This window comes from Periplaneta americana, chromosome 9, assembly GCF_040183065.1.
Source record: "Periplaneta americana isolate PAMFEO1 chromosome 9, P.americana_PAMFEO1_priV1, whole genome shotgun sequence".
Lineage (NCBI taxonomy): Eukaryota > Metazoa > Arthropoda > Insecta > Blattodea > Blattidae > Periplaneta > Periplaneta americana.
The window spans coordinates 150,868,841-150,885,363 of NC_091125.1; the positions used below are offsets into that span (position 1 = coordinate 150,868,841).

Below are 16,523 nucleotides of genomic sequence, written 5' to 3' on the forward strand. Positions count from 1 at the left end.
AAATATCATATGTACTTCGGTACATTAAAATAATATAAATTTGTCAAGTAAGTTTTTTAATACGTCCAATAGTTTTGAAAATACGAAATGTAATGTGTTGCAACACTCTTTGAGGTCATTGCTTCAGTAATTTTCCATAACACAAAAATGGTTATATACTCCGGAGTTTGAAAGATAGAGAGATTGGGTTTGCAGTTAAAAACTTCATTTTTCAAAGACATTTGGTCCCTTTATAAACTTCAGGGGATTTCACATAAGTATAACACTGTGGTCATCATTTCTCTATGCGTATTCTGAAGAAATCTAACCGAAGGTCAAAAGAATTAGCGTACAAAACCCTTGTTCGCCCAGTTATGGAATATGGAACAGTAGGTTGGGATCCATACAGACAAAACCAAATCGATTCAATAGAAAAGGTCCAACGCAAGGCAGCAAAATATGTTAAAATGGGAAAGGGACTTGGTGAAGAGATAGTAAAAGATTTAGGGTGGGAATCTCTCAAATCAAGGGGGACGAAAAATCAGACTCACCGCATTGTTTAAGGCACAAATGGGACACAAAGCATGGACCGACATCAATGCTAGATTAGCAACACCATCATACTTAGGCAGGGCTGATCATATTAGGAAGTTTAAATGTAGAAAACAAAGAACGAACGTGGCAAAATTTTTCTTTGTTAGCCGCACAATAGTAGACTGGAACAACTTACCTGCGGCAATCTTTCAGGGTGATCCTCTCAAAATCAATACATTTAAGGAAAGGTTGAGAAGATTACACTGAAAATGTAATTGAAGGTGCAGTGTAATTATCTAAGTTGTGTCATGTAATTAATTAAGTTTATATGTAATTAATTAAGATGATATGTAATTAATTTGAAATATAATTAATTAAGGTGACATGTAATTACTTAAATTGGTAATAGTTGGGTGAAATATAAGTACTTATAAGTTAGATTTACTTTTGCTTATTGTAGACATTATAGAATAGTGAGTTTCATAATTTTCATACGACCATCTTAATTACCATTGTAGTCAAGTTTCATACGACTTTTTTATGCTCGACCATATTTCTAACTTGAAATTATTCATAAGTATTCATGTTATTCTTACCTGACTGAGGAGCGGAACTGACCTTGTGCAATACCTCGTAAATTGTGAGATGTGCGCAGACGCGAAAGTATTGATTTTTTTCAGAGAAACAAATGTCGACATTGACCTTGTTATAATCTAGAGAGTCTAGTCTTTCGATTGCATATCCGAGAGTAATCGATACTTGCGCTTTCATATTTATTGCATGTATTTATTTATAGTTAGAAATAAATTTACGTCTATTTATTTTATTTTATTTTTATTCTTTTATTGCTGTAATTATTATATTATTGTAATGATCTTATTGCATATTATATATCACTGCCACCGGGTGTAGATCCAATTGTAGTGTTAGTAAATACATACATACATACATACATACATACATACATACATACATACATACATACATACATACATACATACATACATACATACATACATACATACATACATACATACATACATACATACATACATACATACATACATTTAGTGGGATATTCTTCTTACTAGTCCGTTTCAAATATTATGAAACTTTAACAGCCCTTGGACTGAATCATTGTCGTATACGCTACAGTACTGTACACATTAATATTGTATTTATCCGACGCACACCTTCTCTTAAAAGTGGCGGTTGATAGAAATATGTATCTCAACCCCTGGTTGGCTTTGCTCCTGGTCCAGGAAGTGGGTGGAGGTTGTCTGGCAACAGACACACAGGAGGGTGGGGCTTTCGGTATTTTCAGTTAATGGCTCCACCATTTTTACAACCGTGCCGTGATGGATTGCAACAAAAAGACCTATTCAAATCTACATCCACGAAGGGAAAGGGAGCCACCCAAACAGGGGTGCAGAACGACCTGCCTTTTCGTCTTCATTTTCATCCATTAAGGCTACGGATAATCAGTGTGGTTTTAGGCGTAATAGATCAACTATTGACCAGATATTTTGTATTCGACAGATAATGGCGAAAAAATGGGAGTATAAAGGTACAGTGCATCAGTTATTCATAGATTTCAAAAACGCATATGACTCGGTTAAGAGAGAATTTTATATGATATTCTTATTGAATTTGGTATTCCCAAGAAACTAGTTCGATTAATTAAAATATGTCTCAGTGAAACGTACAGCAGAGTTCGTATAGGTCAGTTTCTTTCAGATGCATTTCCAATTCACTATGGACTAAACCAAGGAGATGCACTATCACTTGTACTTTTTAATTTTGCTCTAGAATATGACATTAGGAAAGTCATGGATAACAGAGAGGGTTTGGAATTGAACGGGTTACATCAGCTGCTTGTCTATGCGGATGACGTGAATATGTTAGGAGAAAATCCACAAACGATTGGGGAAAACACGGGAATTTTACTGGAAGCAAGTAAAGAGATACGTTTGGAAGTAAATCTCGAAAAGACAAAGTATATGATTATGCCTCGTGACCAGAATATTCTATGAAATGGAAATATAAAAATTGGAAATTTATCTTTTGAAGAGGTGGAGAAGTTCAAATATCTTGGAGCAACAGTAACAAATATAAATGATACTCGGGAGGAAATTAAACGCAGAATAAATATGGGAAATGCCTGTTATTATTCGCTTGAGAAGCTTTTATCATCCAGTCTGCTGTCTAAAAATCTGAAAGTTAGAATTTATAAAACAGTTATATTACCGGTTCTTCTGTATGGTTGTGAAACTTGGACTCTCACTTTGAGAGAGGAACATAGGTTACGGGTGTTTGAGAATAACGTGCTTAGGAAAATATTTGGGGCTAAGAGGGATGAAGTTACAGGAGACTGGAGAAAGTTACACAACACAGAACTGCACGCATTGTACTCTTCACCTGACATAATTAGGAACATTAAATCCAGACGTTTGAGATGGGCAGGGCATGTAGCACGTATGGGCGAATCCAGAAATGCATATAGAGTGTTAGTTGGGAGGCCGGAGGGAAAAGGACCTTTAGGGAGGCCGAGAAGTAGATGGGAAGATAATATTAAATTGGATTTGAGGGAGGTGGGATATGATGATAGAGAATGGATTAATCTTGCTCAGGATAGGGACCAATGGCGGGTTTATGTGAGGGCGGTAATGAACCTCCGGGTTCCTTAAAAGCCAGTAAGTAAGGCTACGGATAGGAGAAAATAACGAAAAAACCATTTAAAAAATGGAAATTTTGTTTTAAGCTCTAAAAAATAGAATAATGTTTCAGTTTTTTTTAATCCGTGCTTATTTTGGCCCTATGACAATTTAAAGTCCCTCAGGACGAATTTAAAGGGACCAGCGCCTGCGTGGAGCTGCAGCCCTTTGAACGGACATTCAGCAATCATTCTGAAAGACTTTGTTCTTCAATCTAATTAATTTTACTTTTCACTCAGTTCATATTTCGCGCTGTTATGTAGGAGAAAAATGGGTGTGGTAGAACTGTATAGGAAGGAATTATATCGGTAGTATATAATCATATATTACATGCATTAAGGTGATATTGAATATTTAATTTTTTAAGGTGACATGTATTTATCTAGCCTGACGAGTTACTTCCTTGGTTTGAATGGTAAATTATTTAAAAATAGCGTGTAAGAGGGCCTTAGACTAGAAATGTTTAGTTTAAATGTAGTTCTGTTTATAAGTATGCATAAGGTTGTAATTATCTGATTTATTTGAACTGTTGTATCAGTGAAGCGAGGTGAGTCAGTGAAGTTATGGTTTTACATTGTAGTGCACAGTTCCGATCAGTGATAATTTATAGCGTCAATGAAATGTGTTCTATAGTGTCAGTGAAATGTGTTACAGAGTGTTAGTGAAATGTGTGCTAAAGTGTCAGTGAAATGCGTCATAGTGCCACTACAGTGAGTGAGATGAGAGTAAAGTGAAAGACTATTGAAACTTATGTAGGGCCTATACATAATTATGTAGGTTGTATTGTAAAATTAGGTATTTTATTTATGTTTTATTATTATTGTGTTAAATTGTATTGTGTATTCTTATTGTATTGTGTATAAAATTGTATATGTATTGTAAAATTGTATTGTGTATTGTAAATTTTATTGTGTATTGCTTATCATTTTATTTTGTATTGTTTATATTGTATATACCACTGCCACCGGGTGCTTGCCCACTTGCAGTGTAAATAAATACATACAGTACATACATACATGCTGTGCTTTGATACTTGTTTTCCCCTATTTTACAATTTTCAACATTCCGTAACATTCAAAATGCTATAATGAATGCAGTTTTTCTCCAATCTCAATGAAATTTTGCATTTAAGTCCACAAAAGCATGTGGAGTAAAATGACACATGCGTTTTCTTCTGCTATTGAAATTATTCAAATCATCATGTGTTAGTGTTGTTTAGTAAATTGTCCGAAGACAGGTCTGAACCTCACAAGTGATACCAATAGGGCACCACTTATGAGGTAACTAGGGCAGAAGATAATGGGGTAGGATGACAAGTTCTTTTCCCCCTAAATTGTATACATCGCCGATTAGCTACATATTACACTAGTCAGACTTCAGGTGCATACAAACAAATTGTTCTTCCTCTGACACACATCGTCAAGTGATAGGGTAAAAGTAAATAAATAAATAAATAAATAAATAAATAAATAAATAAATAAATAAATAAATAAATAAATAAATAAATAAATAAATAAATAATAAATGAAATAAAAGAAACACAACAAACAAGACAGAGCAAAACCAAACAATATAAATAAAGAGAGGCAATATCATCCAAATGATAGCCGCCCAAATCTTGGATTTAAAATATCGGCATCCTAATCAATTCAAATGAACAAAAAAGAAAATGTAAATTAATATTAAAAAATACATAATGATATTTTTAAAACAGAATATTCTGCGACAAGATGTGGTAGCTATCAAAACGATAAAAATTTATTGAAAATAAATAATATACATCGAATATTATAAAGATGAACAGAGATAGTGATTGATGATGTTCAATGAAGATTTTAAAATGGTTGATACAATTGTCTGAAGAGTCTTATCAGGAAATAAATAAATAAATAAATAAATAAATAAATAAATAAATAAATAAATAAATAAATAAATAACTAAACAAATAAATAAATAAAAACAAATAAATAAGTAAATAAATAAGTAAATAAATAAATAAATAAATGAATAAAATAAAAGAAACACAAACAAAACAGAGCAAAACCAAAATAAATAAATAAATAAATAAATAAATAAATAAATAAATAAATAAATAAATAAATAAAAATAAATAAATAAAAATAAATAAATAAATAAATAAATAAGTAAATAAGTCAATAAGTAAATAAGTGAGTAAGTATGTAAGTAATTAAGTAAATAAGTAAATAAATAAGTAAATTAATGAGTAAATAAATAAATAAATAAGTAAGTAAGCAAGTAAGTAACTAATAAAAAATAAATAAATAAGTAAATAAATAAATGAATAAAATAAAAGAAACGCAACAAAGAAAACAGAGCAAAAATAAATAAATAAATATATAATTATATAAATAAATAAGTAAAGAAATAAATAAACAATATGTGACAAGTTGAAATTAAGTGAAATTTGCATGTTCTTTACTCTTCATCAGTTCTACTTCTCAGCCCGTTCTATTCTATTCTCACTTAAAATTAAAACTATTAGAATTTCCAATTTCGTGCTCTAAAGGTATTCTGCCATCGTTCAGCTATGAATACACAGCAGGATTGTGGGCGACATTCCCAGAGAGATAAGAATTCAATTCCATATATCCTGCCGAGAGTCTCGACTTTCCCCTGTTCACAGTGTCTCTCCTTCCTTGTGAGCATAATAAATGAACCGCACGTAGACGGGTTCCTGTGGTTCGTCTCTTGGGAGAGCACATCATCCAGACGGATTTGTGGACTTTCCATATACAGAGGTTTCCATCCTTGAACCTGAAAGTTGACTGTTAGTACATGGGCTATTGATAATGAGAAGAAGTAAACATACAATTTTTATTTTTTTTAGTAGGTTATTTTACGACGCTTTATCAACAGCTTAGGTTATTTAGCGTCTGAATGAGATGGTGATAATGCCGGTGAAATGAGTCCGGGGTGCAACACCGAAAGTTACTCAGCATTTGCTCATATTGGGTTGAGAGAAAAATCTGGAAAAAACCTCAACCAGGTAACTTGCCCCGACCGGGAATCGAACCCGGGCCACCTGGTTTCGCGGCCAGACGCGCTAACCGTTATTCCCTAGATGTGGACAAAAACATATCAATAATATTTATTTTATTATTTATTTATTTTATTATTTATTTATTTATTTATTTATTTATTTATGTATTTATTTATTTATACTGGTAGAGTTAAGGCTATAGGGCCTTCTCTTACACTCTACCACAGCAGTGACCAAACTGGGTATCGTGATTACATCGTGTAATCAAAGACATTCATACTAGTAAGGGGAGTTTCCTGTACATTGCTCTGTGTCTCGCTCACGTACTGAAGGTAAGCAGTGTTGGTACCATGTCGCTCTACAAATCCTCTGTCTCTACGAGCAGGAACAGTAGGTTTCATACAGAATGGGAGGAGGAATTTATTCGGAAAAAATGTAATACGTTGCTTTGCTCAACAGTTTAATTAGTAGTAGTATATTAAAGCGACATTACTGGGCATTACACTGAATACACAGGCATAATACTGTAGGCTGACTCTCGCGTGTAATCACTGCCGTTCGAGTTTTGGTCACCGCTGTTCCACCAGATCACAAAGTATTATTATACTTTAAGAGTACAGTTAAGAGAAACAGACCAATCAGAGCATAGTAAACAACGTCAGACAACGCGACCATGTGGACTATGAACCAATAAGAATCTCATCTCATTCCATAACCACCTAACCCGACTTTGTTTGTGCACGTTGTCAGAGAAACAAACCGGCTATGTCTAACCTAAAAGCAATGTTTTAGGTCGAAGAAAACCGCCAGCCCTAACAATAATAACAACGACAACAATAATAACAATAACAACAACAACAATAACAATAACAATAATAATAATAATAATAATAATAATAATAATAATAATAATAATAATTCACGTAAGAAAATGTCAGTAACGAAAAAGGTCATCTGGAGTCTAAGATATTGCAAAATAGAGATTAATGAAGCCGTAGTGTAAAGAAAACAAACCAAGAAGTGCTTGGTCCAAAAGCAAGCCACATCCCAGTTTTGATGTACCTTTGATAAAATTACATTTTAAAATAACATCGCAAGGTCTAGAAATGCTAGCATGTCGCTATGTTGTAATAAACAAACTAAATTTAGAAAATAGCAAAAAATTTAGCGTAGCAAAAAAAAAAAAAAAGGTGTTGCATTCAGTTTTAATTTAACGCGTGTCTGCACGGAGTCATGCGGTCATATCCCGCCCGAAACAAAACATTTAATTAAAATTGCACACACTGGAATTCTTCATCGCAGGGCACATTTGCACACCGGGCTGGAACTCGAGCTCATTTCCGAAGGCAGGCCGTGTCTCTATGACGACGAAACAAAACAGCAACGCATTTCTTATTTCGTAACATCTGCCTAGAGATAACAAGACCGATGACAATGTGTAGAATATTTTAGATAAGATGCAAATGAAACCACCACCACCACCACCACCACCACCACCACCACCATCTTCTAGGACAGAGAACGTTAGCTCGATCGATCTCTTAATCTTTGAAAATTGTCTGTAAAATTGTATCAGCTTCTTTTGTTTCTGGCTAAGTGGAAGAGAAACCCTGATGGCCTTAATTTCGTCAGAATAAATAAATATTAATATTAATAATAATAGTAATAATAATAAATTATTATTATTATTATTATTATTACTATTATTATTATTATTATTATTATTATTATTATTATTCCCTAAAATTTAATTATTGTCTTAGTAATGTCATAATTTCTAAGAAAGATTGTATTAGATATCTTGGTGTCTTACTTGATTCTAAATTATATTTCCATGATCATGTGCAATATATATTTATCTATCTACTCATTAAGAATGCTTGGTCTAATAATTACATCTATAACTTATTCTTTTTTTACTCCCATGTGTTTATTAATTTTATACTATACATTGGTTAGATACAAGCTTGAATATGCATCTGTTGTATGGAACTCCATTACTTCCACTGACTCGGCTAAACTGGAGAATATAAAAAAATATATATATTTCCTTGTGTTCTTATAGATTTTTACCTAATTCCGATTATAAATATGAGATTAATTGTAAATATTTTAACTGCTGTAGTTTATTTACCAGACGTCAAGATCTTGATTATTTTTTTTTTTTGTAAAGTCAATAAGGGTGATATTGATTGTGAATCCTTCTTAAGCAATATCAGTCTTCGTGTTCCTGCTAAGGGTTTAAGATTTCTAAATCTGTTTACAATAGAAATTCTAAATCTCTCTCTCCGGTCTGCAGATGTATAAAATATGCGAATTTGCATGGATCAAGCTTGGATCCATTTAATGTGTAGTATATACTTTTTGACTTTTAAGTGAGTTGTTATTAATGTATGCCTTTTTTTTTTAGATATGTATTATAATATTCTCGTCATCTTGTATATCTTTGTAATACTATTTATATGATTCCATTATTTCATTTGTATTTATCATTTTATTTAATTGTCATTATTTTAATTATTCAATTGCACAGGGACATCATTTTATTTTTACTAACATTTTTAATATTAACCTGTCTATACCTTTAGAGAACCGGAAACACCGCTTGCTCCCCCCTCCAAGACTGGAGTTCGATGATACTGGCGTAAAACACAAATCACTCTACTAGGTATAGGAAGGAAGAAAAGTAGTTCATCCATTTACGTAAACTAGGAAATATCGCGATTTTCAGTTTGATAATTTTCATTAGGTTTTTCTTTAATCAAAGTACAGTACTGTATTAAGAATAAGTGTTTTTACTCACGAAGTGAGTTATCCATGCGAACGTATTCATTATGAAGTGTATATTATACTGTCTACAGCACATTAGCGTACAATATAGAGAAAGAAGTTAAATTGAAATATAATCATAATATGAATATTTAAACACAATTTTGAAAATGGTGGCCGTTCATTTCGATACAGGCTTCAGTTCTTTTGTGCATATTATCGCACTATAGGCTATTGCAACTAATTCCAATTGCCAGTTTCGTCCTTCGTACTAGTAACTCATGTTGAAATAATTCCGTACCTACTCTACGTACTGTAAATTCAATCTTCACTTCTGCCCGACCCGAAAATATAAAATTACTCAGACATGCTATCTACTGTCCGTCCAAGTGGTTATGCCGCAGGATTGTAGAAAGGGTGGAAATCACGTGACAGTTAATTACTTAACGAGGCCCTTTTATTTAAGTTAAATTAAACAGCTGTATAATATTACGTAAACGTCTAATTCCTAAGAGAAATTAATGTTTTCAGGAAAGAGCTAAGACAGCCCAGCTTTTACAGAGGGGCGAGCAGAAGCAGGTGGGGGAAATCGGGATGCGACGTAGGCAAACGGACAGTACCTGTGCGAAAATATGATTCAATATTGAAAGCTCTTTCGTCACTGGAAAACGCGAACATATTTCTGGAACGTACTGCTTACTATCTGTGGTCTCGGTTCTGTGTGGAGTTGGAACTTCCTTAGTAGAAGGGGTGGGAGTGAAGTACATTCAAAAACTCGGGTACAATAAAAATTGAAGTAAAAATAAAATGATGTCCCTGTACTTTTATTGTAATTTATATAATTGCTGATGTTTTGTTATATTCTTTGTGCTGAACTGTAATTGGCCACTGGCTGTTGTACAGCACATTAAATATAAATAAGTAAGTAAGTAAGTAAGTAAGTAAATAAATAAATACATATTATAATTATTATTGTTATTAATATTATTATTACTTCATGTTCATGTAGCCAGTATTGAAAAAGCACCAATTACGATAACGCAGAACAGACACAAGTCAAAGGAAATATAAATTTCTCTTCTTGAAGGAACAAAAAGCGTCGAGTTCTCCGATTGATTGTTAACATTCTTAATATGCTACCAAGGCATAGGCCTACGTAAAATTTGCACAAGTACGAGGCGCATCCAGGAAGTAAGTTTCCCGATTTCCCCCCTTGAAAGTAAAACGTAATTAGCCGTGTCAATTGCACATGCGTAACTGATCTATGACGTATCAATCATATGCCAGCCGGACAGGTCCCGCCTGGTGCCAGTAGCGTGGCAGCAGTGGTCCGAAATGGAAGCTCTTATTCCTTCCCCCGCCGCCTGCGAGGTTCTGTCGGTGATAAAGTTCTTTAATGAACAAAGCATTGCGCCAATTGAAATTCATCGGCAGCTCTGTCACGTCTATGGGCCGAACATCAGATGGTAAGCAGACAGTGCGTCGCTGGTGTAGCCAATTTTCCGAAGGTCGTCAAAGTGTCCATGATGAAGAGCGCAGTGGGCGACCGTCCCTCATCAATGATGATTCGTGTTGAGCTGGTGCGGCAGTGCATCATGGAGAACCGTCGCTTCACGATTACGGAGCTGAGCAACCATTTTCCGCAGATATCGCGATCCTTGTTACATGAGATTGTCACTAAGCACCTGCTGTTCAAAAAAGTGTGTGCCAGGTGGGTGCCGAAAAATCTGACACCCGAACACAAAATGCAACGTTTAGGAGCAGCACTGACATATCTGCAACGGTATCACGATGACGGCGACGAGTTCCTCGACAGGATCGTCACGGGCGATGAGACTTGGATTTCGCGCTTCACCCCGGAAACCAAGCAGCAGTCAATGCATTGGCGGCATAGTGGATCTCCGGCCAGGACGAAATTCAAACAGAAGCTGTCGGTACGGAAAGTGATGTGCACGGTGTTCTGGGACAGGAAGGGCATTCTGCTCATTGACGGCGCACAGCAGCTGTTTTGACGGAATTTGGCTGGGAGTTGTTTCATCATCCACCCTACAGTCCTGATCTTACTTCCAGCGATTTTCACGTTTGCTTGCACCTCAAGAAATTCCTGTCCTCCGGTGAACGTTTTGGCAACGACGAAGAGCTGAAGACGTCTGTCACACGCTGCACAGTGGGGTATTTGCATCAAAAAGCTGGCCAAAAGTCGATATTTCAATATTGTCCTACCCCTGAAATTCTTGCTCCCTGACAGAAAGAAATAGTGGGGGAGCGATAAGATAACAGTTTGTGTTTCATCTGCTTCATCATGTGGTCGTCAGCTCAGTCGAAAGTTGAGTGTTTGTGACAGTATACGTGTATCTTATTGACGCTCTGAGCAAGTTGACAAGTTCATTATTGTTTTTCTACGTTTTAAAGAAACAGTGTGGCCTGTTACAGGATGGATCCTTCTCAGCAAGGTATGTACTTCACTTTTGAGGGCTTTTTGTGTTTATATAAAATATATTTACAAAGTTATTGCGGTTAGAAAACCATCTATATTTTCAGTATTTTTTTACGAACCCAAGTTTTTGTTTAATGATTTAGTGTACTTCAGGGTGAGTCCCGATGTTATTTCCTATGTTATTACAAAGACTAGATCTTTGGGTGTGTAATAGAAAAGAAATTGGCTGCGATCTCGTGCGAATTGCTTATTTTCATACATTTTTGTAACAAATACTAATTTTCAATTTTTTACTCTGTTACAAATATATATATTTTTTCTTTTACTAGGGCCATCTCAAATCAAAATTTTGTCAAGGAAACAATTATATGATATCATGCAAGAGCAAAAAGAATGTGATATCAACGAAAAATTAGAATATCTCGAAAAATATTTGCTGATGCAAGAGAATTACTCAGAGGAACAAATTAAGGCTTTTAAACATACATTTTCGTATACAAAGGCAGAGTTAAAAAGGAGATGGTTGAGTGCAAATAGAAAAGATAATTTATTCAGGAAAAATAATGAAATTTGGCTTCAAGGGACCTTGGAGTTACCCAAAGCAATGACAACGGCTACGACTGTATTCGGACGGCCACAAAAATCTTTCGGCGACTCTAGTGAAAGAAGTAAAAGAAGGAAGACTCAAGGACTTAGAGAAACAGTAGATACCGAGGAATTGACTTTTGCCACCCAGATGAAGCTGCGAGCTTGTGGAAAACCAGACGCATCAAAAGTTCTTAAGGAAATTACTAAATCTCCTAAGCGAGCGACAAAATACAGGAAGGCGTACTCCAGCAGTCTACAAGAAAAAAGAGGGCAGTTGTCACCTCTACAAGCTCTTTCTATGTTTGTGGAAGCAGGTAATTTACTTTATCACCTGCTATTTATGTCTTATTGTTCCTTAATTATCTGTTCTATTTCCATTGTTGTTGTTGTTGTTAAGTCAACTGTCCAAACACAGGTCTGAACCTCACAGGTGATACCAACAAAGAGGCATAGGGTAGGGTGACCAGTTCATTTCCCCCTCCATTTCATACATCGCTGACTTGGTACATATTACATTAATCAGACTTCAGATGTACACAAACAAATGAAAAATATTTATTTTATATACTTCTTTATAGGTTTATCAAGAAGACAGTACGAGATCGTAAGAGCCAGCGACAAAACGCTTTACCCATGTTACTCCGTGTTGCAGAAAGCTAAGAAAGACTGTTACCCTGTACCTGAATCTTATCAAGTGACAGCTACTTGCGCAGAAATAAATCTGCAAGACTTGTTAAACCACACTGTTGCTCGATTATTGTTATATTTGCAAGAAGTTGTGCAAACTTTGAGTGAAGATGAGTGCAATACATTAGAATTAATAACCAAATGGGGCTGCGACGGATCTCAACAGACTCAATTTAAACAGAAATTTGAAACTGATATAGATTCAGATGCCAATATATTTCAAAGCTCACTAGTACCTTTACAGTTAGTTTGCGGTACAGATATAAAGAAGGTAATATGGAAAAATCCTACACCTTCTTCTCCTCGATATTGTCGACCCATTAAGATTAGATTTGTGAAAGAGTCAGCTGACTTAACTAGAGAAGAAATCGGTTACTTGGAATCAAAAATAGTAACTTTAAATGAAACGAAAATTGAAATAAATGGAAGAAACTTGGTTATAAAACACACACTGATACTAACTATGATCGATGCCAAAATATGCAATGCGGCCACTAATACTACATCTACTATGAAATGTTATATCTGCGGAGCCACATCAAAAGAATTTAACAGTTTATCAAATAGAAGGGAAGCTGATCAAAGCACATTCAAATTTGGATTATCCATCTTGCATGCAAGAATTCGATTATTTGAGAGTCTACTGCACTTGTCTTATAAGTTACCCCTCAAAAAATGGCAACTGAGAACAAAAAATGACAAAGAGATTTATAAACAGAGGAAGACGGACATTCAAAATCAATTTAAGAATAGAATGGGCATTATTGTAGATGTTCCTAAACCTGGGTTTGGAAACAGCAATGATGGAAATACCAGCCGAAGATTTTTTTATGGATTCTGCTTTGTCCGCTGAAATAACAGGTATGAATGTTGAACTGATCTATCGATTCAGAGTCATTTTAGAAGTTATATCAAGTGGACATAAAGTTGATACTCTAAAATTCGCTGCTTACACCATGGATACAGCAAAACTATATGTTCAGCTGTATTCATGGCATCCAATGACCCCCACAATGCATAAGATTTTAATTCATGGCCCAACTGTAATTGAAAATGCCCTTTTACCGATTGGACAACTGTCAGAGGAAGCAGCTGAAGCAAGGAATAAGCACTTCCGTTCCTATCGCCAAAATTATGCCAGGAAGTTTTCTAGAGAGTCATGTAACCTAGATATCATAAACAGGCTGCTGCTTAGCTCGGATCCTCTGCTCACAAGCATGAGACCAACCCCGAGGAAGAGAACGAAACCATTTTTAAAGGAAACCACAGAAATGCTACTACCTTCTTTATTTACGATTTCTGCTGATCGAAATGAAGACGATGAATCTGCAAGTGAAGCTGAAGAGTCTTCTGATGAGGAATCTTGGGAATAATCTCATTAATAGAGTATCTAACAAACTGAAAGTGAGCTAAATGTTTAGGTAAACAAAAATTAGTAATAAACTTATATATTCATGACATGGAAAACATCTACATATTTTTAGATCAATATCTTATATACTTCCATAATTACATATATTATATAATTAGTGTTAACTTATTTTCAAAGTACTCGTATACTATTATATATTTATGTCTTTAATCAGAAGAAATTAAATTTTATTTCAGTTGAGTTGTTGCCTTCTGTATAACGAAATAAGATTTACGTAAATAAACTATAATCTTTGCTATAGAGATATAAATTTACCTATATCTGCTGTATGAAGAATATATGTTTTAGACTATTAGGCCTATATTAATTGATTGACTAAGTGTAAAAATTGCAAACATTACATAGCCTAATCATTATAAGATATGTATCATTAAAATGTAACAATTTCGTTTTGATTTTTGGCTTTCATATAATGTAAGTTTATACATGATGCAATAATAGTTTATTTTCACTACTAATGTATACCTACTCTAATGAAACTACTGATTATCTTTTTGTAATTGTAATTATGTGTATAGGTAGTCATATTAGTCGAAAACCTTGAAGTTGCTGCGATTTAAAATAATAAATAAAGAACTTGGATAAATCAATAAATAGCATAAAACACATTTTGTATTTCTCTCCGACTGCCATAATCTCCTTATTGCATCCTAATTTAATATATTATCCTAATTAAATGCGATTGGAACACAATAATAATTTTATTATGATAATTAATACTTTTGGCCAACTTTTTGATGCAAATACCCCACTGTGCGCTGGTTCCATTCACAGGCGGCAGAGTTCTACGACAAAGGGATACAAAAGTTGATCCCACGATACGACAAGTGTCTCAATTCTGATGGTGGCTATGTTGAAAAATACCTGAAACATTGCTGTACCTGTTGGCTTCTTTTTTGATAATAATCTAAGTTGGAATTTTCAAGTTAAAGAAACGATAAAAAAAAATCTGTTCCTCCATTCACTGTTTGAGTCGCTTGAGAAACTTCTTGCCCCAGCAACTAAAACTTACCCTAGTACAAACCCTAGTAATGCCGCACTTCGATTATTGTGACGTTTTGTTAAGTGATCTAAGTTCTGAACTGTCAGTCAAGTTACAGCGAGCTCAGAATATGTGCGTCAGATACGTGTGCAACATCCGACGATATGATCACATATCACCGTCCTTCGCAAGTCTCTCGTGGCTCCGACTTAAAGAACGCAGAACTTTACACTCTTTGTCTTTACTCTTTCGAATTCTGCACACCTCAACACCAAATTACCTTTCGTCTCGTTTCTCTTATCTATATTCTAACCACGACGTAAATACCAGATCACTTATCTGTGGCACGCTAAATATATCTCTTCATAGAACATCTTGTTATTCCTCATCTTTTACAATATCCACCTCGCGTCATTGGAATTCCTTGTCACAAAGTGTTAGAGGCTGCAAGACAACAAACACCTTTAAGAACAGCTTAAAAGATAACCTTATTAGCATTTCACTCCAATCATACTGATTTAAAATATTACTGACTACACTGTTGCTTTTTTCTTTAGACATCATCCTGTTTGTGCTGCATTTTCAAAATTGTCTCATAATAATCTCTTTCTATTATCTAATATTATTTGAAATATATTAACATTCTATGTATTTTAGTTTAATTCTGCTACACAGTTTATTTCAGTGTTTAATTAATAGTTCAAAGTATTTTGTTGTTTAATTCGTAAATAACTCTTGTATACATGTAACTCTCATCTAAATCAAATTGTTGAATTCTTTGTAAGTTCATGCATATGTATATACACTTTCTGCTGGTTGAGTGGAAGAGAAGGCCTTACGGCCTTAACTCTGCCAGCTAAAATAAATCATTATTATTATTATAATACAGTAAATGTTTTCCGGAAAGTGTGTTCTTTTTTTTAAATAGGGAAACTTACTTTCTGGATGCGCCTCGTAATTGAAACGTTGGGCCGAATAACGGTCTAACTCTACACATTCAAAAGTAGATATAGGCCTACTGTGCATGATCTATTTTCGCTGACGTAAGAAAAACATGAAGCTCCCACTTCCTGGCTGGAAGATAAATCTACTATTACCCGACCAGAATTGAAGTGGAGCCGCTGAAACTGCAGCCTTTAAGCATCGGTGGAAGAAATCGTGAAATCCGCCACTGCCGCCACTGGAGTAACGAAAGTTATTTGAAGCCAACAGACCGACCGTCTGCCTGTCTGTCAGTCTGAACCCTAAGTACACACGCGCTCCGCGATTTATGGGCAATTGTGTCAAAACAAAGGTCAAAGTCAGTGTGTGAGGGGAAGGTGCTTGGGAACTTCGACAGTCAGTTTAATTACAACTTTGCCCATTAGCGGTGCTCCAGTCTCGATGACGTGGCTGGTGCT

At 34.7% G+C, this 16,523-nt stretch overlaps 1 protein-coding gene across 1 annotated transcript; it reads left to right on the forward strand.

Annotated features, from left to right (window-relative positions):
* The first annotated feature begins 11,166 nt into the window (after positions 1-11,166).
* LOC138706602 (uncharacterized) lies at positions 11,167-14,758 on the forward strand. Its single transcript, XM_069836114.1, has 3 exons — positions 11,167-11,450; positions 11,764-12,336; positions 12,601-14,758. Exons 1-3 carry the CDS (start codon positions 11,432-11,434, stop codon positions 13,560-13,562), a joined length of 1,554 nt encoding a protein of 517 aa, XP_069692215.1. The 5' UTR covers positions 11,167-11,431; the 3' UTR covers positions 13,563-14,758.
* The last annotated feature ends 1,765 nt before the right edge of the window (positions 14,759-16,523 follow it).

Excerpts from the sequence above, each read along its gene's own strand:
- LOC138706602 (XM_069836114.1), top strand. Across the intron at positions 12,337-12,600 it reads TTCTATGTTTGTGGAAGCAG|GTTTATCAAGAAGACAGTAC; the intron begins GTAATTTACTTT and ends ACTTCTTTATAG.